The 24,920-nt window shown below is 34.1% G+C and overlaps 1 protein-coding gene across 2 annotated transcripts in view; it reads left to right on the plus strand.

Annotated features, from left to right (window-relative positions):
* Positions 1-24,920, plus strand: part of LOC129750854 (peroxidasin) — a 596,804-nt gene that overhangs the window by 386,913 nt on the left and 184,971 nt on the right. Inside the window, exon 8 of one of the 2 annotated variants that reach the window (XM_055745956.1) lies at positions 15,270-15,608. The exons of the other annotated variant lie outside the window; for it this stretch is intronic. Coding sequence (XP_055601931.1) covers positions 15,270-15,608 — 339 coding nt within the window. The remainder of the gene's footprint in view (positions 1-15,269; positions 15,609-24,920) is intronic. 2 annotated transcript variants of the gene reach the window in all.

Below are 24,920 nucleotides of genomic sequence, written 5' to 3' on the forward strand. Positions count from 1 at the left end.
AGGGATCAATTTTACCTATCTATATATATAAAAATGAATTTCTGTCTGTCTGTCTGTCTGTCTGTCTGTTCCCTATAGACTCGGAAACTACTGAACCGATTTGCGTGAAACTTGGTAGGTGGGGGTATTGGAGGCAGGGGAAGGTTCCTATTATGGTTTGAGACCCCTCCCTTTCTCATGAAGGGGGGGAGGGGCTTCCCAAGCAAAAGTCAATTTTTCGCATAAATCGAGAACGCATCAAGTAAATGGTATCAAATTTGGCATGGGGTGGTATTTGGGAACAAGGAATATTTCTATGAATATTAGGTACCCCTCCCTCCTCTCAATGGGGTGATAGGAAGGGGGGAGGGGGGCTACCTTACAATTTATCATACAAGTCGAAAACTAATCAAGATATTGGAACCAAATTTGGCATGGGAAGGTATTTGGATACGAAAAATAATTCAATGGTTATTCGAGACCCCTCCCACTTTCCAGTAGAAAGGGGGGGGCCTCTTTCATAATTTTTTACATAACTCAAAAACTAATAAAGCAAATGGAACCAAATTTAGCATGGAAGGGTATTTGGATTCGAAAAATATTTCTATGATTATTTGAGACCCCTCCCTCTTTCCAGTTGGGAGATATTAAGAGGGGAGGGGCCTCTTTTATAATTTTTTACATAACTCAAAAACTAATTAAGCTAATGGAACCAAATTTGGCATTGGCGGGTATTTGGTAACGTGACATGTTCAAATGATTGTTTGAGACCCCTTCCTTCTTCCAGCGGGGAGTAAAGAAAGAGGAAGGGGAGTTTCTTACAAATTTTACTGCATAACTCGAGAACTACAACCGCAAATGAACCAAATTTGGCGTGGAACGATATTTGGGTACGAGAAATGCTTCTATGAATATTTGGTATCCCTCACTCCTTCAAAGAAGTGGATGAAAAGGAGGGGAGAGGTCTTTCAATTTCAATTTTCAGTATAATTGGAGAGCTGACCGAGCAAATTGAACCATATTTGGCATGTGAGGGTATTTGGAGACGAGAAATGTTTTTATAATAAATTGAAGCCCCTCTTTTCTCAGCGGAAAGATATAAAGGGGGAAAAAGGGGCTTCGATACAAATTTTTTGCATAACTTGAGAATAAATCGTGCAAATGATACCAAATTTGGCATCATAAAGTATTTGAACACGAAAAATATTTTTAGGAATATTAAGTTTTCACCCCTCCATTCAATGGGGAGAACGGAAGGGGGGATGGTACTTCCTTTCAAGTTTATAACCCAATAAATTACAACGCAAATAAAACTAAATTTGGCATGGGATGGTATTTTAATACTAGAAATTTTTCTACGATTCCTTTCTTGCAGTTGGAGGATAGAATTGGGAATATAGGAAGGGAAGAGGAATGCATTTAACTTTTTTTTTACAAAATCCGAGAAATGGACAAAACTTAACATAAAAATTCATTTTGGTATGATTCTATGATTATCTGACACACCATCCTCCTTTCAGTGAGTAGGAACATAGGAGGAGGGAGGTGAGCCAAATACAATTTTGTTAACATAAGTTCTCAATTTATGCTAACGAAGCCAACCAATGGAAACAAATATGGCATGGAAAGGTACTTGGTTACGGGATATGTTTCCACGATTGTTATATACTCTTACGCTTCACAGTGTTGAGAGGGGAAGAAAGGAGGGGGCTCCATATAAATTTTGTTGTAAAGCTCAAAAACTTATCAACCAATGGAACTATATCTGATATAAGAGGATTTTAGGGAACGAAAAAAATGGGTATGATTACACTAGTTTACAGCATTTTTGAACTCAGTAAACTGAAGGTCATTTCTAATGTAAAATCGGGCGCTGAAACCGAAAATGAAATTCAAAAAATCTCAGTAGAACCGTTTTTGAGTTATGCTCCAAATATGAAATTTCGGAAAAATTAAAAAAGTTCTTGTACTTAGATTAACATATCTCGGACGGCACAACAGTAATTTGAATTCCCTCTTTTGCATATTGAAGGTGAATAAATTTCCTATCGATCATCTCAACAACGTTTTTGCGTTTGACCAACAGTATTGTTGATATTAGTGACTTAATGAGAGCAAAAATTATAAAAAACGCATTTTTTAGAGAAAATTTTGTTTCAACGAAAGTTTTAGACTCGATGGTAGCATTTAAAAAATCTGATTTTCTTTTGCGCTTAAATATCAATTTAAAACAAAGATTTCAAGTGGTTATTTATCAAAATTGGTTGAAAAATGAAGAAGTTATTGCTACTTTACCATAACTGTATTTTTTGTAGTTTTTCATAATTTAACGAACCGCAGTACACTTATCATAGTATAGGAAGAATGAAACATGATAAATCTCACTCACTCCAAATCAAAATTATTTATTAGCTTACCAGAAGGTCACATGCCAAGTTTCAGGAAGAACTGACCATAGGGAGGGGTTGCTTGAGTCTCAAACGTGAATAAAATTTTGAGGTATTTTGCCCGGAAGGAACGAAAAATACTGGTTTTTCATCAATTACTTCTTTCATCACTAGCTGATTGTTTTTCATGGTTGATTTTCTTAAAGCCTAAGTTGAGACAAATATTTTACTCGAAAACTGTAACTCGATTGGATTTGTAACAGAAAAGTTATTGCGGTTCAAAGATTGTATTTTGGTCAAAAATTCTCGTATAAAACGCAATGGGTAAAAAGTACTCATTGAGTGTTGGACAAAATTTGCGGCCTTTGAACTGCAATAACTTTTTTACTTCAAGTCCAATCGTGTTGCAGTCTTCGGGTGAAATATTTGTCTCAACTTAGGCTTTAAAAAAATTAACCATAAAAAACAATCGGCTAGTGACGAAAAAAGTTATTGATGAAAAATCAGTATTTTTTGTTCCTTCCGGGCAGAAAGCCTAAAAATTTTATTCACGTTTGAGAATCAAGCAACCCTCCCTTATAGTCAGATCTTCCTGAAATTTGGCATGTGACTTTCTGGTAAGCTAATAAATAATTTTGACTTGGAGCGAGTGAGATTTACCATGTGTTATTCTTCCTATACTATTATAAGCGTACTGCGATTCGTTAAATTATTAAAAACTGCAAAAATTACAGTTATGGTAAAGTAGCCATAACTTCTTCAATTTTCAACCGATTTTGATAAGCAATTACTTGAAATCTTTGTTTTAAATTGACATTTAAGGGCAAAAGAAAATCAGATTTTTTAAATGCTACTATTGAGTCTAAAACTTTCGTTGAAACAAAATTTTCTCTAAAAAAATGCATTTTTTATAATTTTTGCTCTCATTAAGTCACTAATATCAACAATACTATTGGTCAAACGCAAAAACGTTGTTCAGATGATCGATAGGAAATTTATTCACCTTCAATATGCAACAGAGGGATTTCAAATTACTGCTGTGCCGTCTAAGATATTCCAATCTAAGTACAAGAACTTTTTTAATTTTTCCGAAATTTCAAATTTGGGGCATAACTCAAAAACGGTTCTACTGAGATTTTTTTGAATTTCATTTTCGGATTCAGCGCCCGATTTTACATTAAAAATGTTGGTCAGTTACTCAAGTTCACGATTTTTTTAAAATTTTGTAAACTAGTGTTATTAAAGATCCCGTCCTCCATTCAGCAAGGGGTGAAAGGGAGGACAGGGGGGCTCTCTTATCAGTTTTTAGAACATATCAAGCAAAAACAATCAGATTTCATAAGTTAGATTGTTTGCGTAAGATTGATGATTGATGATGAGACCCTCCTTTTTCAGGGCAAACAGATTAAAATTATCATATTTTCAACACAAATTCACAGATCAAGATTCAGAAAATTTGTTTAAGTCATCTTTGTATTGCAATTCGAAACTCCAGCTGTAGTTCTCATTTCAAAGCGGTTGCTCATGATTTTTGTTGTTATTTAATTTAAAATAATGCCAAAAAAACAATAAAAATTTTAAAAGTTTCTGAAAATAACATTTGTTTTTGAAAGGTGTAGCAAAGCACACCGGGTCAGCTAGTCTAATATATAAAGATGAGTTGGACTATATGTTTGTATGCACCTTATACAAATCCACACCGCTTAACCGACCAGCCTGAAATTTGGCACAGTTATGTGTTTGGACCATGGTAAGGTTTTAGTAATAGTTTTGAGCCCCTCCCACCTGAGAAAAGGGAACCCTCCCATACAACTTTCGTTTTTATTCACACGAACCAAAAGTCATGGCACCCATTTTGCCAACCGATTTTCGTTTCCCTTGGCGGGTTTGTTTTCACCATCACCAAGGGATGGGCATTAGAAACGCAAACGACCATCCAGGGTTCACGTGTACTGGATAGCTAATCAAAGCCTGCTGATGATAGAAAAATTCATTGCGAAATTTTTGGCGGGCTTTTTTCTTTCTACTGTTCGTAGCACGGGTCACAAGCACGTGGTTCTAGGATGAAATAAAGAGCATATATTATGGATGAAAAAATACCACTCGCACGTTACGAATATATTGATGAAAACAGTGGTTTTCAAAGTGGTGCTTACTGTTCCTGGAGGGTATTGAGAGTCTACAAGAATACGCAGTATGTAATGTCAATGCAATTATTCATATTCATAATGAATTGACTTCTTCTGCTGAATAGCTATTTGAACGGAATGCTGAAAACTACCCAAGTAACCAAAAGTTCCATAAAACAGGCTCTTAGAAGCTTACTCAGCTTTATTTAACGAATGAATAGCATTCTACTCAGCCTTAAATTTAAGTTCTTATCGATACTTTCAAAGTCCATAGTTGAAGCTGAGTAGAAGGCTATTCAGCCTCCACACGAGACCTCGAAAAATAAAAATTAATGAAAAAAGAATCATACTTTTCCTTGCTTTGGATTGTTATACCTATTTATTCTAATTTAATGTTGCTTTAACTGTGAATGAGTTTTTTACTTACTTGAAAAACTTGCATGCTTGAAGATTTGAACCTGAACCAACGAGGTGAGAACTGAACACGCTACCTCTGTAACCATGGCCAATACATAGATAGCTGTTATTTTAAACATCAATATAAAAGAAACTTAGAATTATCGTTTTTCAAAGCAGGCGATATTGTAAGAATGTAAACATTCGTATCTATTTACCAAAGGATGTATATTTTTTTTCCAAAACAAACTAGGAGGAATCGAAATTAAACGTGAGTAATTTATTTTTTATTTTTGTTTTTTTTTTGATTAATTTTCTAACTATCTGTTTCCAATTTTAGTTTAAAAATGAAGAGGGCTTTCATGTGATTGATCATCAAGGTTTTTCCCAATCATGACAATCAAGATTTGCGGAACTGTTTCAAATATAGAAAAGGAATAGAGGAAGTTAGATTCAAGTTGATCCTTTTGAAGAATATTGCTAACAGCTGCGAAAAGCTACCGTCGATACTAGCCGGTAATAAATTTGCTCTAGGTGTTGGAGGTTTTCCAGCTTCAGCTGTAATAATAACTTCGCAATGGATAAATAAAGGAAATCGGATTGTAATCAAGAAGATGTGTTTTTTTCAGTTTGTTAGATATGAATATTGATGTTAGATATGAATATACTTTTGGTTACTTGGGTAATGACCGTTTTTTTTATAAATTCCAGCTTCTAAAAACCAACCATTTTCATATTATTGGAAATCCTCATAGAGAAAGAAAAAATTTCAGAATTCAGAGTTATAAGCTGAAGACTGCGAATTCATAGCTTTGATAGCCGTCAAGGAATGTAAATGGGGTGTGAAAAATTGTACATGCATTATCTGAAAAAAAAAAACAAATCCAACGCATTAAACTTTATGTAATAAAATCTCAGGTTTTAGATTTATGCCATTCAATTTAATTGGTAATATTCATTAAAAAAAACCTAAATCGAATGATACCGAACAGATGTTAAATTGACAACTCTTCAAGTCTTTTCAATAATGAATGGGATAATTGTGTCCAAGAATAAACAAATTGAAATAGATCTCAGATTTTTCATACCATTATAAAATGAAATCTTATGTTTTGAATTTGTCTTGGTACATCTTCATACCTGAACATGATCACATTTTCAAAGGTAATGGGAAGTATTAGAGAAACATGAAGTGCGGACAAGCGGAAATTGCGAGTTCAAGTTCTTTACGGTGAGCCGTTGAATGTTTTTCGAGAAATTTATTATATTTACGGCTTATGTTCTTACTTTCTTTGATATCTCATGTTTCTCTTATATTTCCCATCACCTTTGAAAGTTATAAAATGAACGATTTTGGTTCCTAGATGATTTGTGTAACTTCAAAAAACTTTTAGTGGATCTTTCAACATTCAGGAAAAAGTATCATGAAACAGTGTGAAATTAAACTGCGAAAAAAAGGACACATACAATTGGAGACATTCTTCAACAAGGTTCAGAAGTCTATTTAGAAATTTTTAAGTAAATCAAACGTGAATATACTATTGTACGGGGAGATCATCTATCTTGAAATGTAGTATAAACTCCAGTAGAGATTTTCATTAGATGGGAAAGGGGAAAGATAAAAAATAACAGTTTGATAATTTGAAGATAAAAAATAAGGCCAAATCTATTAAATCTGTGGGTGGGTTAACATGTTTTTCGTGATAGGATGAATAAGCATACACAGGAAATTGTCACCTCATAATTATGAGTTTTTCAATATTATGAAAACGATAAACGCAGTTAATAATCTCAATCAAAGCTTTAGAAAGATTTACAAAATTTACAAAGTTAACTTGACCAAACATGGGTCAATTTTTTTTATTATTATGTTTGCGTGTCGTGACTAGCAAACGCGAACTACTATCAATAGAAAATTTCCAACCAAGAAACGTACGACACGCATCATTATTTCGGCTCTCGGCTTTGCTCTCTGCCCAAATCACCACCCACCGTACCTACTCGGAAAGCAAACAAACACTTTTTGCTGGACGTGCTGCTTGTGGTTCTAGAAATTCAGGAATGATTTTACGTTTATTATTTTCAAATTTTTGTGAAATCTCACAGCGTGAATTGTTGCACCTCACTAGAACGTAGATTAAATGTGCTTTCCAATGAATATACTTTTGATTGGTCCAAACAAAGTAAAAGCACTGAAAATCCGGGTACAACCTGACGGTGGACCACAAAAACAGATGAAATTCCAACTTGTAAAAAAATCGCGCAAAGTAGTCAACTTAGAAAAATTTCCGTTAATTCAATTTTTGTTGCATCAAAAATCTAAAGACAACAAAATGTCAGAATTAGAATAAAATTTGTAATGATATTTTTTCAAAAGCTCTACCACCGCTCAAACAGTTTTTACTAGCAATCTAATGAAAAGTAGGTTTTCCAGAACCACTTTTTTTTAACTTTTTGTGACTATTTCATTAAAAAAAAATTCAAAAATATTTCTTGGCTTCGTGATGTAGACATTAACTTCAGCTTTCATATGCATAAAGCAAATATTTTTTTGGACGTGTAATATATGAACTACAGCATTTTTCCTGAGGCATGTTTTTTCGGTTTTTTTTTCTTTCATGCTGAATAACGTGAAAACTAGAAGCTTTAGCTATATATAATGTTCTAAACATATTTTACTGGCATTAAAAGGTTTCTATTGATATAAGTTTTGTATGAAGTTCAAAATAATTCAAACGAATTAAAGATTTTACTTTTGGAGTGTCAAAATGACACTCTAAGACGGAAAAGGGAGTTTTTTTGTCCAGGCTTCCAGGGTTCGTCCATTAATAAAGTAAAGATGCAATATTAAAAAACTTTTGAGTTCATTTAGGGTCCCCGAAGAAATTTTTCTTTTTTGAAGCTTCTGAAAAAAGTTACAAGCCTTCAAACTTGCAATAGTGTCCAAATGACACTCTAATACGGATGAGGGTTAAATAATTTTGATAAAAAATAATTTGTAAAACGATTTTGTAAAACGACATATCGAGATAAAAATAATCTTCGAGTGCGTTTGTGGTGTTTATCTGTAGATTGCACCTTATACTGGATAACTGGCGTGCCATATTTATATGCTGACTAGCTGACCCGGTGTGCTTTGCTACACCTTTCAAAATCGAATGATATTTTCAGAATTTACTCAAATTTTTACTGATTTCAATTTCATAAGCAACTGCTATACGATGAGAGCTGGAGTTTCGGATGGCAATCCAAAAATAACTTAAACTTATTTTCTGAATCTTGATCCATAAATTTGTGTTAAAGATCTGATAATTTTATTCTCTTTCTTTAAGCTTCGCCCTAAAAAAGGAGGGTCTCAAATAAATCGTACGCAAATAATCCAACTGATAAAATATGGTTGTTTTTGCTTGATATATTCTGGATTTATGCTAGAAAACTGATAAGAAAGCCCCTCCCCCCCCCCGTCCTTCTCTCCCCCCTGCTGAATAGGGGGTGATCTTTAATATTCATACCCATTTTATTCATTCCCAGAAATCTTTTTGTATCAAATATTGTTAAATTGGTTGATAAGTTTTTAAGCTTAACAACAAAATTTATATGGAACCCCCTCCTTTTTTTCTCCTCTCTACACTGTAAAGCGAAAGGGTCTATAATAATCGTAATAATCTCGTAACCAAGTACCTTTCCATGCCATATTTGTTTCCATTTGTTGGCTTCGTAAGCATAATCATACCAAAATGATTTTCCATGTTAAGTTTTGTCTAATTCTCTCATCTTCCCTTCCTTTATTCCCGATTATATCATCCCACTGCAAAAAAGGAATTGTTTGACGTCAAAAATTTCTCGTATTAAAATACCATCCCATGCCAAATTTGGTTTTATTTGCGTCGTAAATTCTTGAGTTATGCATAAACTTGAAAGGAAGTACCATCCCCCTTCCGTTCTCCCCATTGAATGGAGGGGTGAGAACATAATATTCATAAAAGTATTTTTTGTTCTCAAATACTTTTTGATACCAAATTTTATTTCATTTGCTCTATTAATTCTCGAGTTATGCAAAAAAATTGTATGGAAGCCCCCCTTTTTATCTTTCCGTTGAAAAAAGGTGGCGCTTCAATTTATAATAGAAACATTTCTCGTATCCAAATACCCTCACATGCCAAATATGGTTCAATTTGCTCGATCAGCTCTCCAGTTATACTGAAAATTGTAAGGGAGACCTCTTCTCCCCCTTTTCATCCACCTTTTTGAAGGTGTGAGGGATACGAAATATTCATAGAAGCATTTCTCGTACCCCCAAATATCATTCCATGCCAAATTTAGTTCCATTTGTTGTTGTAGTTCTTGTGTTATGAAATAAAAATGTTATGAAACTTCCCTCCCTCTTTCCTTTCTCCTCGCTGGAAGAAGCCAGGGGTATCAAACAATCATTAGAACATGTCACGTTCCCAAACATCCGCCCATGCCAAATTTGGTTCCGTTTGCTTGATTGGTTTTTGAGTTATGTAAAAAATTAAAATGAAGGCCCTTCCCCCCTTTATATCTCCCTACTGGAAAGAGGGAGGGGTCTCAAATAATCATTGAAATATTATTCGTATCCGAACACCTTCCCATGCCAAATTTGGTTCCATTTGCTTTATTAGTTTTTGAGTTATGTAAAAAATATGAAAGAGGCCCCTCCCCCTTTAACTGCAGGGAGGGAGGGGCCTCAAATAATCATTGAAATATTTTTCATATCAAAATACCTTCCCGTGCCAAATTTGATTCCAATATTTTGATTAGTTTTCAAGTTATATGAAAAATTGTAAGAAAGACCCCCTCCCCCCCCTTCCTATCACCCCACTGAGAGGAGGGAGGGGTACCTAATATTCATAGGAATATCCTTCGTACCCAAATACCACCCCATGCCAATTTTGATACCACTTGCTTGATGGGTGCTCGAGTTATGCAAAAAAATGTCTTTTGTTTGGGAGGCCCCTCCCTCCCTTATTGAGAGAGGGAGGGGTCTCAAACCATAATAGGAACCTTCCCCGGCCTCCAATACCCCCACCCGTCAAGTTTCACGCAAATCGGTTCAGTAGTTTCCGAGTCTATAGGGAACAGACAGACAGACAGACAGACAGAAATTCATTTTTATATATAGGGGAGAATGAGGATACTTGATCCCTGGGGATACTTGATTCCTTTGCTATATCTCGAAACTGGAATGTCTGACAAAGATCTAATGTTCTAGAAAAATGTGCCAAAATGAGCAAAACAACAATAGTTGTAGTTTAAAAAATTTTAACAAAATAATTGTTTGAGTAATTGAGCTTTGTTTGAAAAATTTCACAAAATGTGACTTCAAGATCTTTTTTCATCACTTTAAAATGTTCCTTACATGGGAAAATTATGAAAAAAAATATTTGTTCCAATGTATCAATCGTTCGAGCGTAAAATGAACTTCATAATGCCATATTTTCAAAGCAATGGAAAATTCTCAACTTTTTTCAGAATTTTTTTTCTAAAATGTTGATTATGGGTACAATTGATCCTCTAGAGTTGGGTACAATTGATCCCCCTTCCAAACGGCATATTCTTCGTCTGAATTGATCGTTATGATTGCTGATTACGAAATTACTAATATTTATCCAAAAACTAATATTTGTCAAACAATTGTCTGAAGAAAAGAGCAAAAATAATTAATTTTCTCTTAATTATAAAAAATAGCGCCTTTAAGTATGCAATGTTATTAGCGTTGAGACAAAGTTATAGAATTTTCTTCTTATGTCTGCTATAAATTGTGAAATGAGAACAAACATGACCAAAAAAGTCAATAAACATTCTATCTTGGGGTTTTGATTGATTTTTATACAAGGATTAGGGCTTCCTGAATAAAAGATCAAGTCTCCTTCAATAGGGGATCAAGTCTCCCCTAACTTCAAAAAAATCGCAATTTTTTTACTCCCACGAAAATACTTCTAGTTCATCAAGGGGTTCAAGCATCGTTCTAATTTTTGAAGCATAGAAACTTGAAGTTACAAGCTGTCAGAAAATGTCAAAGACGGCGAGTTGCTAAATTTTTCCAAAAAGATATGGTGAAAATAAGAAAAGGGGATCAAGTATCCCCACTCTCCCCTATAGATGGTGAAGATGTTTTAATCTGAATCAGAATGGGAGAGTGTCACTTTTTATTAAGAAAACAATTAATTTTTTTGTTAATTATGAGTTGAGGGAATTGAAATTTTGAGTCAATGGAAAATGTTTTTATTTGTTGTAGCATGTGATTTCCAAAGCATGACCTGCTGCGTTAATCGATAATGAAGATAAAGAGAAATTTAAAACCCGGTTAGTCCATCACAAACAACGCGCTGCATAGAATAAAAAGTGTGGAAAGTCCCTGCCGGTTGATGATAGATTTAGCTAAGATTGTTTTATATGTTAAATAATATCAATCTTATCTGACAAGTAAGATTTCCTATACTGTACCCTTAAAACTTTGCCGGATTTATTCAATTTATTCGCAAAGCTAAGCAAAACATTCGATGAGAGTAATTCTTATTTTGACTTTTAAAACCCAAAAGTTTAGTCAAAATAATCCTGACTGGATGATGGAAGCCTAAAATATTATTGAAATCTGTTGATATGGTTGATGAAAAAAATAGTTTTAAGTGATTTTCTTCTTGTTTTTAATTCAATAATTCCTGGAATTTGACCAAATTGGCCCGGACATTGTCTGGTTTTTGGGTTTTTCAAAAAGCATTAGCATAGCATGGGATGACTATACATATCTTGCGTTGGCTGATACAAGATACAATATACAACTTATAATCATAACCAACACAATGGCTTGTGATATAGCTCAGTTGGCAAGTCTGTTGTCTCCTGAGCCGATGTCCGCGAGTTCGAGCCCAAGAGTAAACATCGAACACAGTTGTACCGGATAAGTTTTTCAATAACGATTCGCCAACTGTAACGTTGATAAAGTCGCGAATGCCATAAAGATGGTAAAACGACTATAATCGAAAAAAAAAATAAATAACCAACACAAGATGCCAAATTAAGTACCTGGATTCAGTGCTCATGTCAAGAGTCTCTTTTGAAAATCAATGTGGTACCATAATGCGCACCGTGACAAGTCAATGTTATCACAATAGGGAAGTTCTGAAACAGCCAAACAAACTTTTTAGGTGCAGTCAGGATAAATTTGATAAAGCTGCTAAAAAACGCTTTTAAAAGCAACATAGATAATAATCATTACTCACATCGAAGGTTTTGTTTGACTTTGCGAATGAAATGAATAAATTCGACAAAATCCGGGTATTTTTAAACAAACTCCGGGCAACCGGGCTGGACCAGTCCTTTTCCGAATTTTGTATTAAAGATCCGGGAGAGTCCAAATAAAACCGAGCAATCTGACAAGTCAATTTAGCAGTGATTAGTAATGCCGTTTTTGAATCGCTTAAAGTCCATTTTGTGGCAGTAAAATTTAAATGGCGAGAAAAGAACTTTTAACATTTTTTTTTAAATTTCCCAATGAAACAATACTTTTTACAATTTGCTTTCAACCTGTATATGGTTAGCAACCACGCTTTGCGATAAATAAACGGAAAGGAAATGAAGTGAATTCAATTCCCCTATATCTGTGGTGGCTCCAGAGACAAGTCTCAGGAGCCATTTTGATGAAGACTTATGCTCGCAACTGAAATTAAAAAAAAAATATAGACAATAATACTTTCAGATTTTCGAAGAAGTTTTTTATTTCCTTTTGGTATTATATAAAGCCTTATTTTAAATTTCTCAATGCCGAAGATGACTAATTTGGCAAAGTTTGCCAAACCTTAACAATTCATTCGTTCAAAAGTTTTAAATTATAGCCTATCTTATAAATGTAAGCTGTTTATCAAAAAATGATGTTTTTATATTTTATTATGAATTAGTTTGTAAACTCTTAGCTCGTCAATCAACTCAAAATCTAATCTACTTAAGCTCCTGAAATCTTCCTACTTTACTGCCACCAGTCAAGTTGATTCAATTTCGTATTGTCCTCCGGTACATTTTAACTTGAAAAGAGGTTGTACATTTTGTATGAAGACAGACCGACTACTGTAACACTGTTACATGTTGTAAATAATTGCATAGATATATTGTATATATTTTCTTAACTGTTATTTATTTATTTATTTATTTAATATTCGTTATTTATTTATTTAATATTCATTATTTATTCATTTAATATTCGTTATTTATTTATTTAAGATTCGTTATTTATTAATTAAATACTATTGTATAGTTTTGTTACTTATTTATTCGTTATTAGATTACCAACAAAGAGCAACTAGACCAATAAGCCTTTCCACAAAAAGAATAATTTCAAACTATTCGTTTCGAGCCAAACGATCTTGCATGCAACTTCGCATACTAGTTTTTTCTCAAAGGAAGTCGAACTCATAGGTTTTAACATGGCGTTCTTGATTTGGCGTCGCCTTCTGAATTGGACCTAGTAAATGTTGAGATTCAAGGGCGGATCGGAATGAGAAGGAAGATTGATGTTATGGGGGAATGAAAGGGATATTGCCAACCCATGCCGAGAGCGTATATATGACAAGAACCGACGCTCGAAAGGTCGATGACCGTCTTCGGAGATCATCGGATTTCCCCTCCAAAGGTCAAAGGATTTTCCTACTTGCGACCTAACTGAGGATCCACGGAACGAAACTCGATGACTTTGATCCTGCCCGTGATAAAGGCCGTAGCGAGTGTTTGTTTTTTTTATTTGTTCCGCGTGTAGTAAATGATAGCGCAGTTAGCTAGCTAGTTGTTGTGCGTGTGCTTTAAACCGTGTGCAAACCTTCAAAATAAAAAGGAAGCCACCACAACGCTTCTAGCGATACACAACCACCACTCGAGCCCGCTATAGGTCCACGGTTCTGGAAACAAGGTTTTCCCGGCTCTGGATTGCCGGAAGTGAACCACCCGTCAAGACGTGGTTTCAGTGGTCTGGCCCGTTACACCCCTTCCAGACCACCAAAACATCCAGTTCCTTGATCGAAATCATCACCGCTAAACTTCATCAACATCGACACGCCGTAAGGTAATCCGTTCCCGGTCCCTGAGTCCGTCGGTGATATTCCGCCAGCAGAAGGATCTATTTTCGGCAACCGGCCGACCAATCAACTCTACTTTGCCGACGTAAGCCGAATGGTACTGTAAGTACAGAAATAGATCATACCCATGCGCATGTGAGGAGATATTTTTGCCCAACTATAATTAATTAGCCACACACAGTTTTGGAAACCCTTCCGATCCGAGGTTTCCCAGTTGGGCTTAGCCAATAACAGCCCATTCTGAACCAAAAGCACACGTAAGGAAAGTAATAGTAGGAAAAGGAACAGTAAAGTCAAAATGTAATCCTAGGTAAAACCAAATAAAATAACTAGAATAAGATTTTGTAAAACCATGTAAATACGTTCTGATCTTGTTTTTTCTCGTTCGCCAATATACGACCCAACATGTCTCGTCAACCCACTAATTAAATCTACTTACTTTCCCAGAACTTAAAGTCGAAATTGAGAAAGTCGTTTCACGTGTTCTATCCGTTAGTTTATAGTCTAATTTTTCCTGTAGTTTATTTTCTTCTACTTCGGGACGAACTGCTCGAGAAATAAGTTCCCTCGCTTACGCCTCGATCACTAAGGGGAGAAGGGGAAAGTGAGTTCCTCCTGTGACGAGAACGCAAGCGTGTGTTTTTTCAAACGGATAGACCGTGGTTTGCGTCCCAGCTACCTCTTCGAATCGAAGGTGTAACTTCCGGAGTAATTTTCTCTAATGTTGGTCTTCCCGATTTTTCCGCATCCGTTTTTGGATCTTTAGGAAAACCCGCCCTGAGGTTGGGATTCTCGCCGGGCAACAACCCTTGACGAGCGGTCCTCGAAAGAGGTGGCGCTTAAATCGCTCGTTTACGAACGCAACAAAATATTCAGAGATTCTCATCCCTAGTCGCACACGTGCGTACTGACATCCCGCGCCTGCTACACTACCAGAAGTTTTTTCCCCGTCCAACCATTCAAAACTCTAATGAAGTCATCCTGGAGTTAAAATGCATGTGAAACTCATTCTAAAAACTAATTTTAAACTTTCCTCTTGCCCATCTTTTCCATTCCCGGTTAAAATGCTAACATCACGGTCTCATCACGTCGGTAACGCAAAAAAAAAACACTTCGGATTAAACACGCCTGAATCAACTGCAAAACGCGATGCTGCCGATGTTAACACGTTGTGATTGCCGCATGGAATTTATGCGCATGAAAAAAAAAACATCCCCGCAACTAACGACTAACCCATGCTCATGCACAATTTAACCCACCCGCTGCTGCTGTTGGTAAATTGACAAACGCAGCAATCTCATCACCCGAATCGCCGGCTCCATCCTCATCATCACCTTTGCCGTCTTCGTCATCTGAATCGTGGTCCACATCCTTGCCGGAGGCACCGCCGTCGTCAGCTGTGAATGCGGCCTCGTTTACCACAAAACAGACCTCCAACGGCAACGGCGACAGCATGAGCAGTTCAACTAGTTCATCGACACCCCCGCAGGCATCCTTGGAAGAGGATGAAGTGGGAGCAGGACTCGAAGCCACAGACAGGACTACGGAATCTAATAAACCGGCATCGTTGGTTGCAGCATCATCGCCTAGTTTGACACAACCAATGCAGACGGATCCGGCGACCTCCAAAGGTAAGTGAAGCGCAAGTTAAGATGTGACTGTTGTATTTAGGTCCCTAGTTGTGTTTACTTGAGCAAAATCAACAGACGACAATGTTAAAATGGTTGGCTAGTGCTAAATAGTGTGCCTATGAAAATACAAGCCTTGGTGGGTGATTTCCACTCAATAGTTAGCTGGCAATTATCTTGACTAACGTCGACCTTTTTGTTCAACATGGACCAGTTGCTAAATTACCCTAACATTAACTCACAACTCGCAGCAGCTAATTGGGTTTATTTATTTGTTAATGCTTTGCAATGATGACTAATTGGCGCGCTTGATAAAACCTCTCACATCCCTTAACTTTATGGATTCGATCGTCTTCACTTTTATTCAAATTTTAACTCACTATTGGATCCTCTAGGACTTCTTAAAGGATTTATCATGTGAACTTCAGTTTAATTGTTGATTTTAAGCTGTATTTGGAACTCACACTGGAACTTTTCTAGATTTTTCTCATTCCTGCCCAAATTAGCTTCAGCATTGGGCGCTATCTTAAAAACCACTCGACAGATTGTCACCAAATTATGCACACGTATACATTACATTACCAGGTAGCTGAAAATTTCGTCAATTTTTATTCATGCATTCAAAAGTTATTCACTAAATAAAGTGTTGCATTATTTTTCGAATACACTCCTTAAACCGCGAAGAAGTTCAATATCTTCCCTCTTACATGAACCAAATCTATGAAAATATACGTGCTTTTGGTGAAAATGTCCGGAAAATCGATTGAACATAGTTTCAAACACCACAAAAATCCAGAAAAAACACTTATTTGGGCTGGAAATTCTTGAACCAAATAGACCTTATCTTGTGTGATTTTTTCCGAAGAATCACATGTAACTTGTTGAACTATATTACACTTAGCAAAATAAAATTATGGCTGATTTAACCTTCAACTCCCCTATATTTTTCAATTAATTATTCCAGTAATCAAGCGAAGGCTATTTGAGCCACCGCATGCATCGAAAATTGAAGCTATAGCCATTTTACCCTTAATTTTTCAAAATTTTTAATATAAATCAGAAAAAGCATGATCGGACTGGAAAATCTTGGAGCAAATAAGTCCTATTTAATATGCTTTTTTCTGAGCACGGTGCTTTTATGGAAGATGTTTAAAAGATAAAATACAGTAACTCTAATTTTTTCAGAAATGAAAAATTTAGCCTTTTCTGAATCATTTTCAGGCAAAATTAAAATATTTGGTCGGTGAGTCCTCATACGTTTTGTTTTTTTGAAGATTTGTAGTCCATATTTAGAAATTATTACCTGTAAATTTATTCCAGTGCAATGGAATAGTAACTTTTTTCATGAAAAACTTATTTTTTTATTTCTACTGAAATATTTTGTCATTCTGAAACAATAAAAAATGTCAACGCCTGGAATGATAAGTGATTTGGACTTCCTGAAAAACTTACTTTTATATGAATATTTTATTTTAAATTTTATTATTTGGAATATCCTTGTTATTATTGGTGTTATCCAAATGTAACATGAGTTTATATTTATGTGTGTGTATCTTGGAGAACTAATTCTGGTTAAAAAAAATGTTATGATACATGAATAAGAACAGTCCAACACCATTTGATTGGTTTCCAACAAAATACTAAAAATATTTTTTTTTTTCAAAATTGTTCATTGCAATATTTCCACAATATTTGCAGGCTCTGGTGCATATGGGTATGCACTTTTGAAAACAAAAATTTAATTTTTGATGATGTCACTCGTTTACGGCATTTTTAAAATAAATTTAAAGATAAATATTAGGTTTAAACATATCTAAGAAGACCAGTTTTCAATATAATTTTGTTAAAAGTTAAAGTACTTGCACTGAAATCTGCTTATCTTCCGCTACATAACATCTATTTTAAATTTCTTTTTCTCATATTGATGGTGATTAAATTTTCTTTTAATCATTTGAACTTCATTTTTACTTAAGAATTGAAGTACTGCCGATATTTTCATATTCATGATCAACAAAACGATGAAAAACTATTTTTTTTTTCTAGAGAAATTTCTATTTTATCGACAGTTTTGGACCTGATCTATGCGTTTTATTATTTTTTTTGTTTTGTTTTTATGGATTTCTATGGTTTATTCAAATCAATGATTTCTATACTTTTTGCCATAATTGGTATACAATTGTAGAAGTTATGATTGTTTTTCTGTAACATAAATGCTTCATTATGGTTCTATTTATTAATAAAGAGACCTTCAGTGTACAGTAGAATAATTAAAATAAGTGAGGCATGAACAAAATATGATGAATCTGACGCGCTGCAGGCTAGTTTGCCATCGATAATCTGCAATTCACTTTTGCCAACAATACTGATAATTTTTGTACATGTAAAATCGACAAAAGGATTGAAATACATTTTTTTAGAAAAAATCCAAATTTATCACAGTTTTAGACTAGATTCATCCATTAAATAAACTTATTTCCAAAAAACTGTAAAATTTTATTTAAAACAATGAATTTAAGAGATGATTTAAATAATATAGTGGGTTGGAAATCATGGAACTAAGATTATTTATTCTTAACATTAATGCTAGCTCTTTGAATAAAACGGAAGAATCACAGAGTGCAGCAGGGCTACAAAACTTGGGCTAGAAAATAATGAAAACAAAAAGGTTAAAGCAAACTCCAGGCTTATAATGAAAATTGTATCAAAAGACAGAAACAAGCAAAATTTAAGCTAGATTGAACTGCTGTAGCGATTTGCATTGAGTCTGAAGTGCGATTGGAATTTTGAGACATTTAACTCAGGAGAAGTATAAAAACGGATTTCTTATCAAAGATGTTTTTTAACGTATCGTTAACTTTCCAATATTCATTATCGTTATATTTTTTTTCAAAGCTTAAATTAAGGCAAACGTTTCTACTCCTGATCGCATTACGATAAGAGTTATAAAAATTATAGCGGTTCCTAGTGTTTACTAATTTTCTTAATCATTGAGCTTTTTTTTCAATAAAATTTCCTCCAGTGTTGCTACAAACAAAAAATCTAAAAATTATGGATTCAAATGGATTCATATTATTTTAGATAATTCTAGTAATTTCAGATAATTTGACCCTCTCAGACTACTAACAGGATTTGCCAGCCAATTTTTTAATAAAATTTTAGGATACGAAGATACTTTTTAAGCATTTTTTATGTTAAACAGCTCTGTAACTAGTTTAAAAAAAAAATGAAAATTTTTCAAAGTTTTTAATGACATTGTTGAGTTCAATTTAAAAGTATTAAAAGTTAAAACTTAGAGAATTAGCTCCTTTGAAATTATAAAAAACCAAAAATATATTTATTTTTTGAAGATTTCAAATAGAAAATTTTCAAAAAAATATTTTGTATGGGGGGTCGCCGACAAAATATTTTAATTTTCGGTGAAAATGAACCGGAAGAAGCTCTACTTTCTACCCATGCAAAAATTAGCGTTACTGTATTTTTTTTCTTTAAGTCCTTCTACTAAACACACCGTGTGAGAAATCGAATAAAGGCGATTTGAGCCACCGTTTATACCGGAAAATGGAGTTATGGTTGTTTAAACCCTTAATTCTCCTACATTTTTCAAATAGTTAAGCTATAACTTAATTAAACCGAAGTTACGTTTTTCATAATAAATTGGAAAATATAGGAGAATTGAGGGTAAATTCAAACATAACATTTTTTTCCGTTGCGTGTGCTAGCCCAAACAGTCTTCATTCGATTCCTCGAAAAATCACGTAAGATAGGTCTATTGAAGTTCAAAATTTTGGAATGCAAACAAGTGTTTTTCTGGATTGTTAACAATTTTATTAACAGAAGAATAAGGGGTTAAAAAGGGACTATATCTCGATCGTAAGCTCATGGGGCATCTGAAACTACCTATGTCCTATCGATTTTCCGGTCATTTTTACTAAAGAAGAATATATTTTCATAGATTAGGTACACGTAGGGCGGAAAAAATTGAATTCTTCGTGGTTTGTACACTTTTTCCCATTGTGCAATATATTTTCATAAAAATATCTTTTAATTACAACTTCATCACTAGATGCAACAAAGCAATTCTAACATGATGGAGTTATTCAGTTAGTTTACTACATTATATAAAATTAATGGAATCCAATATTTAAAAAAAACCACAGATGTAAATTCAAATTCTTCAGAGTTACGGATGTTAGAGGTCAAGAGTATATTTCGAACCCTGGAATCAGATTTAATTCAGAACAACAATTCAGTGTCTTAAATTTAAAAAAAATATATGTTCAAATCAATATTTGAGAAACAAGTGATAAATGCAATTCATATTCAAACTTGAGAAACAAAATTTCAATCAGAGCCAAATATTCGAAGCAGAAAAAATTGTCAAATAGTTATTCTAAATGTGACAAAAATTTAATTTGAAAACATAAAACAAAATGAAAATTTGATGTACAAAACACGTAATCCGTAATCATCATAAAAATCAGATGAGCAACAAAGATTTTGAGTTACCGAAATTTAGAAAACCATGAAACTTTTTTGAGATCACCTGACTAGAAGTTGTCAATAAATTGAATCTTTATTTGAATTGAAAACAATTTGAGAATTATCAATTGGAAAATGATATGATGAATGCTGGATATTAACATCAATAAGAAAAATTTTAAAATAAAAGAACTATTGAATCAGGTAATCTGAGCTAATCTGAGATAGAAATCGGAATGAATATATTCAATATATTCCGTTGTCTAGTATTATTAATTTCTACGTAAGGCCTTTGACTTATAAAAAGACTGAATCGATTTGGGGCCATTTTAAAATTCTGAAACCCTTTTCCGATTTGGTCCAAAACTTGTCCATGATTTTTTGCAGAACTTTTTAGTAACGTTTACCTACATGAGTAAATTTGAACTTTTAGGTTGTATGGGAAAATTCAATATTTCGTACAGAAGAATCAATTTCATCAAAGGTTTTCTAAATGGGCCTATCGGGTTAAATGCGCCTACGGCCGTTTGTTAAAATGGCTAACAAAACAACATAATTTCTGAGCATTTTGAGGATGATACGCTTTGAACATAATGCAAAAAAGAATTTTCTGAATAAACTAACTAAAAACAAAATTAAAAATTCATTCAAGGCTCTGATACATTTTGATGTAATATTTTTACTTTTAAATGTTATACGTAAAGAAGCTCAAAACAAAAAGTTGGGTGGTTTATGTGTTTTATTCAAATGAACCTGTATGTATGTATGTATGATAATCCACCATGGGTGCACGGATTCACCGCAGTTTGATCAAAGTATGTGCTCACATGCATTCTTTAGATAATACAACTTGACCGACTCATCTCCAATGCAGTGAACACTGTACCCGAAACCATGGCTTCGTGTAAACTGTTATGAAATGAGTGTTTAACGTGTTTATGTAAGTATATTTTGGGGGAATGAATCAATCAAGTGCACAACCAGTTAAAAATGTGTAACATGTTCAATGTTCTACATTTACTACAGGTATTCCGGCATCCGTGTATATACCTGGCCAGCTGGCAGCTGATTGATCATTCTAATTTATACATTTATACGAGAAAAATACATCTTACCCGTCGACTGATAACAGGACTTGAAACCGTTACTTACAGCCGACCTTATGATCCAAAATAATCCGCTTTATAACCTTGGCTAGACTAGCACCACAAAATCAATCAGGATAATTTCATATGGGGCTATCTAAATTTTATTTTTCTGTTTGCTTCTTTTTATTAATTTAGCTATTCCCCATCACTCATTATTCACTTTTTTCAAATAGCGCCCACCGCTCACCCATTCTTTCTTTAAACACTTTCATTTTCCCCCACAACACATCGCATGTAATTATTTTTATTTCATCTTTCTGAAACGCTCAAAATTTTTAACCAATCACTTTCATCGCTACACATTTTCAAGAAGCACAATAAAACACTGGCTTTTTTTTCTGCATACGTTTCCAGAATGACCCGTATTTTTTTCCATTTTGGGCTTCCATTTAAAAAACTTATATTTTTAAACAAAATTTGTTCCCAGGTAAAATTTTGACTCTGATTGCTGCCTTGAAAACAGGCAGACTTTCACTTTCAGGCTTCTTCTCATTCTTTTATTTCCCAACCGAAACACTTCGCGTAAGCCCTTTCTACAAATTAACTGATACGAACATTTAAGAAGCTGTGATATTTTAAAAAATGTAATTTACTTTTTTACTTTCATTTAAGAACACTCGTTTTACACATTTTAATTCACTGGTAACCCCAATCTTCCGTTCTCACTGATTCTGTGCCTGTCCATTCCCTCGTTTGGACGAAGTAGGCCAAGAATTATCGAAGCAAAACCAACACGCACACAATCAAAAAATAACGCGACACTGACTAGGTAATTTTGAAAATTGCTTCGAGTCTTCAAATTTCTTTTTATTTTGCAATTTGCTATTAAATTTCAAAACCAAATCACAGAAACCGAAAAAAAGCTACCACTGGCTGCCCGCCGTTTCTGAGACACTAAATTTGCGGCATTCTCCGGACGCGAGCTGAAAGTAATCGGCTGGAGAACGTGTGTACGCAAAAAGAACGCGAAGCACATACCATAATTTCTCAAATTCCACTTATTTATTAATTAGCTTCGAACGACAAGCTGTCCTTCAGCTTTAAATCCCCAATCTATTGCAAATCCTTCACTTTAAACTATTATGTTACACATAACTATCACCCGATTTTGCTTAAAAAAAAACAACCGGCGCACAAGAGAGAGAGAAATCATCCGTACACGGCAAGAGCACGACGGGAACTGTGTGTTTTCTTCAAATGAACCTTAGAAGAAAAAAAACTTAAGCTTTTATGGTGGTTTCATAATGATTGGAAAGTGGAACAAGAGAGTGTTTTGTATGCCCCCATCATGTTTGCAAAATGCCACTATCCTAAAATAACAGGTAAAAAGAATAAATATATGATTTTTATCATTAAAACTTCGAATAAAAGCTCTAATTAACATTTTAAGAGAGAATTGAAGATCTCAAAACTGATATGATAACATTGTTCTTATGGATGAATTGCTTTCATAATATGGCAACCAATACTTTTGTTTTATTATATTAAAAAATAAAAGAAAAAGATTTTTATAAAACTTCAGCTTTGTCGTATGGAAGTTATCAGTTTCTAGCATTCCCAATGAAATAGAACGGAAATATTGCCAAAAAACAGAAATTTCGCCTAAAACATAAATGGGCGCATTTAGCCCGCACGGTTTGAGGATCGGCAATTTTGACAACAGTTATAGTAAAATCGATTTCTCAAAAACTGAAGGAGATTTCAACATAAACATTACTCCAATGTGTAGAAAACAGGTGTCTGCTCATGTGTATATAGTTTTTGTACACATATTCGAAGAAATATTTGATTCAATCAGTATTCTGCTTAATAGGCGCATACAGCCTGCTCCTCCCCTACTTATTGTGCATATGATTTTGTGCATATTAATTCGCGCATAGTAATTGTACTATGTGTTGGTTTTTGCTGCGCATAGTAATTTCGACTGCGTTCTTTTAAAAATTGTCATTAAAAGCATGAGTGTTTTTACTGCGTGGATAGTAAAATTAATATGTTAATTGATAAGAAATAATATAAATTATGATACAAATGAGCATAGGTAGCTTATATTGTGGGATATTATTACCACAGACAAATTATTACTTTGCTGCGTAATAAATTTTTCCACTGATACTATTTTGTTTAAAATGCTAGTTTTGATTAAATATATTTTTAATGAACCACCATTGCACGATTTTTTCTCAATTCACTTAACCCCGAGATCCGGGTGGTATTCAAGCTGTTTTTCTTGCTGCTGGGCCGTCCGCAGTCGAACCTTCCGGGTAATTCCCTTGTGACTTTCCGGTGACCTATGTCATGTAGAACATATATCAAAGTAAACAAAACTAGTATACAAAAAAACTCCATACTCGTCATTGGCTCAGAAAATGTAGTTGGTTGACGAAAACTAATTCATCCCGCTGCATCCCCGCTGCTGGAAACTAATTCATCCCGATCAGACTCTCAATGTCCTGAAAGCTGAGATTGGATGCCATTTCCTGTTGACGAGCCGATTTTCATAAATTATTGAACTCAAATCGGAAAAACAGCTTACCTGCAGTTACACAAAATTTCACTTTACCAACTAGGATATAGGATATAGGATATATAGAATTTAGGATAGGTTATAGGATATACGTATAGCAAAAAAAGAAGGATCAAACTATGTGAATGATAGTTTTAAGAACACGAATGGCGCATTTTTTTACCGTATGAAAGTTTTAGGAAAAAACAGTTTAAAATTCACCATTCTGACGATTCTAACGGCGATTGTCAAAATTATCATGCGCATAGTAATTACAAGAACACGAATCATGCAATCTCAGAATATCATACGCGTAGTAATTTAGACAAGAGAAAATTAATATGAGGTGTTAAATTTCACATAGTGAAGATACTATGTTATAGTATTATCGCCCAGACTTTCGGTAGAAAACACTAAATCATGGTTGAAAATAATAAATGGTATAAAATTATCATGACGACGTATTTGAAAAACCAATTTTTTTCTGTGTAGTGAGGTATTGCATGACAACTTTCATGCAATACTACACGAGGCTAAATCAGTGAAGTCAATTGATTTTTTTGTTTATCAATGCGAAAAGACAAACCCCTGTTTAACAGCTAATAACTTTTTTACCCAATAACATACGAAGTTACGGTCTTCGACAAAGTTGTTCAGCGGAAAATTTACTTTAGAGAATTTATAAATTGGCACAAAAACCATAAGCTTGCTCGGTTCCACCGAAAAAAATAAAATGATGTTGATTTTTCAGTACAAAATATTCAATTTTCCCGTACAAACTTAAATGTCCAAATTTACTTATGTAAACGTTACTTAAAAATTCTGCAAAAAATCATGAATGAGTTTTGAACCAAGACGAAGCTTTTAGACCCTAGGGTCTCAGAAATTCAAAAATGACCCCAAATCGACTCAGTCTAATACACCAACATCTTTAAAATTATTGTTTTGGTGCCATTAAGTAAAGAAGGCATAAACACATAAATAACAGTTTTTTTTTTGTTAAAACCAAACTGCTTTGTACGTTTCCTTTCAAAAAATTCATAATCAAGCAATGGAGCTGCATCGTGGCAAACATTATACACATTGCAAAAACAATATTAAAACCAACAAAAACAATTCCCTAAGCCCTCCCATTATTCCTATTTCCTCTTTTTTCGTCAAACTTTACTATTAAAAAGGGTTCAT

This window comes from Uranotaenia lowii, chromosome 3, assembly GCF_029784155.1.
Source record: "Uranotaenia lowii strain MFRU-FL chromosome 3, ASM2978415v1, whole genome shotgun sequence".
Taxonomy (NCBI): Eukaryota; Metazoa; Arthropoda; class Insecta; order Diptera; family Culicidae; genus Uranotaenia; species Uranotaenia lowii.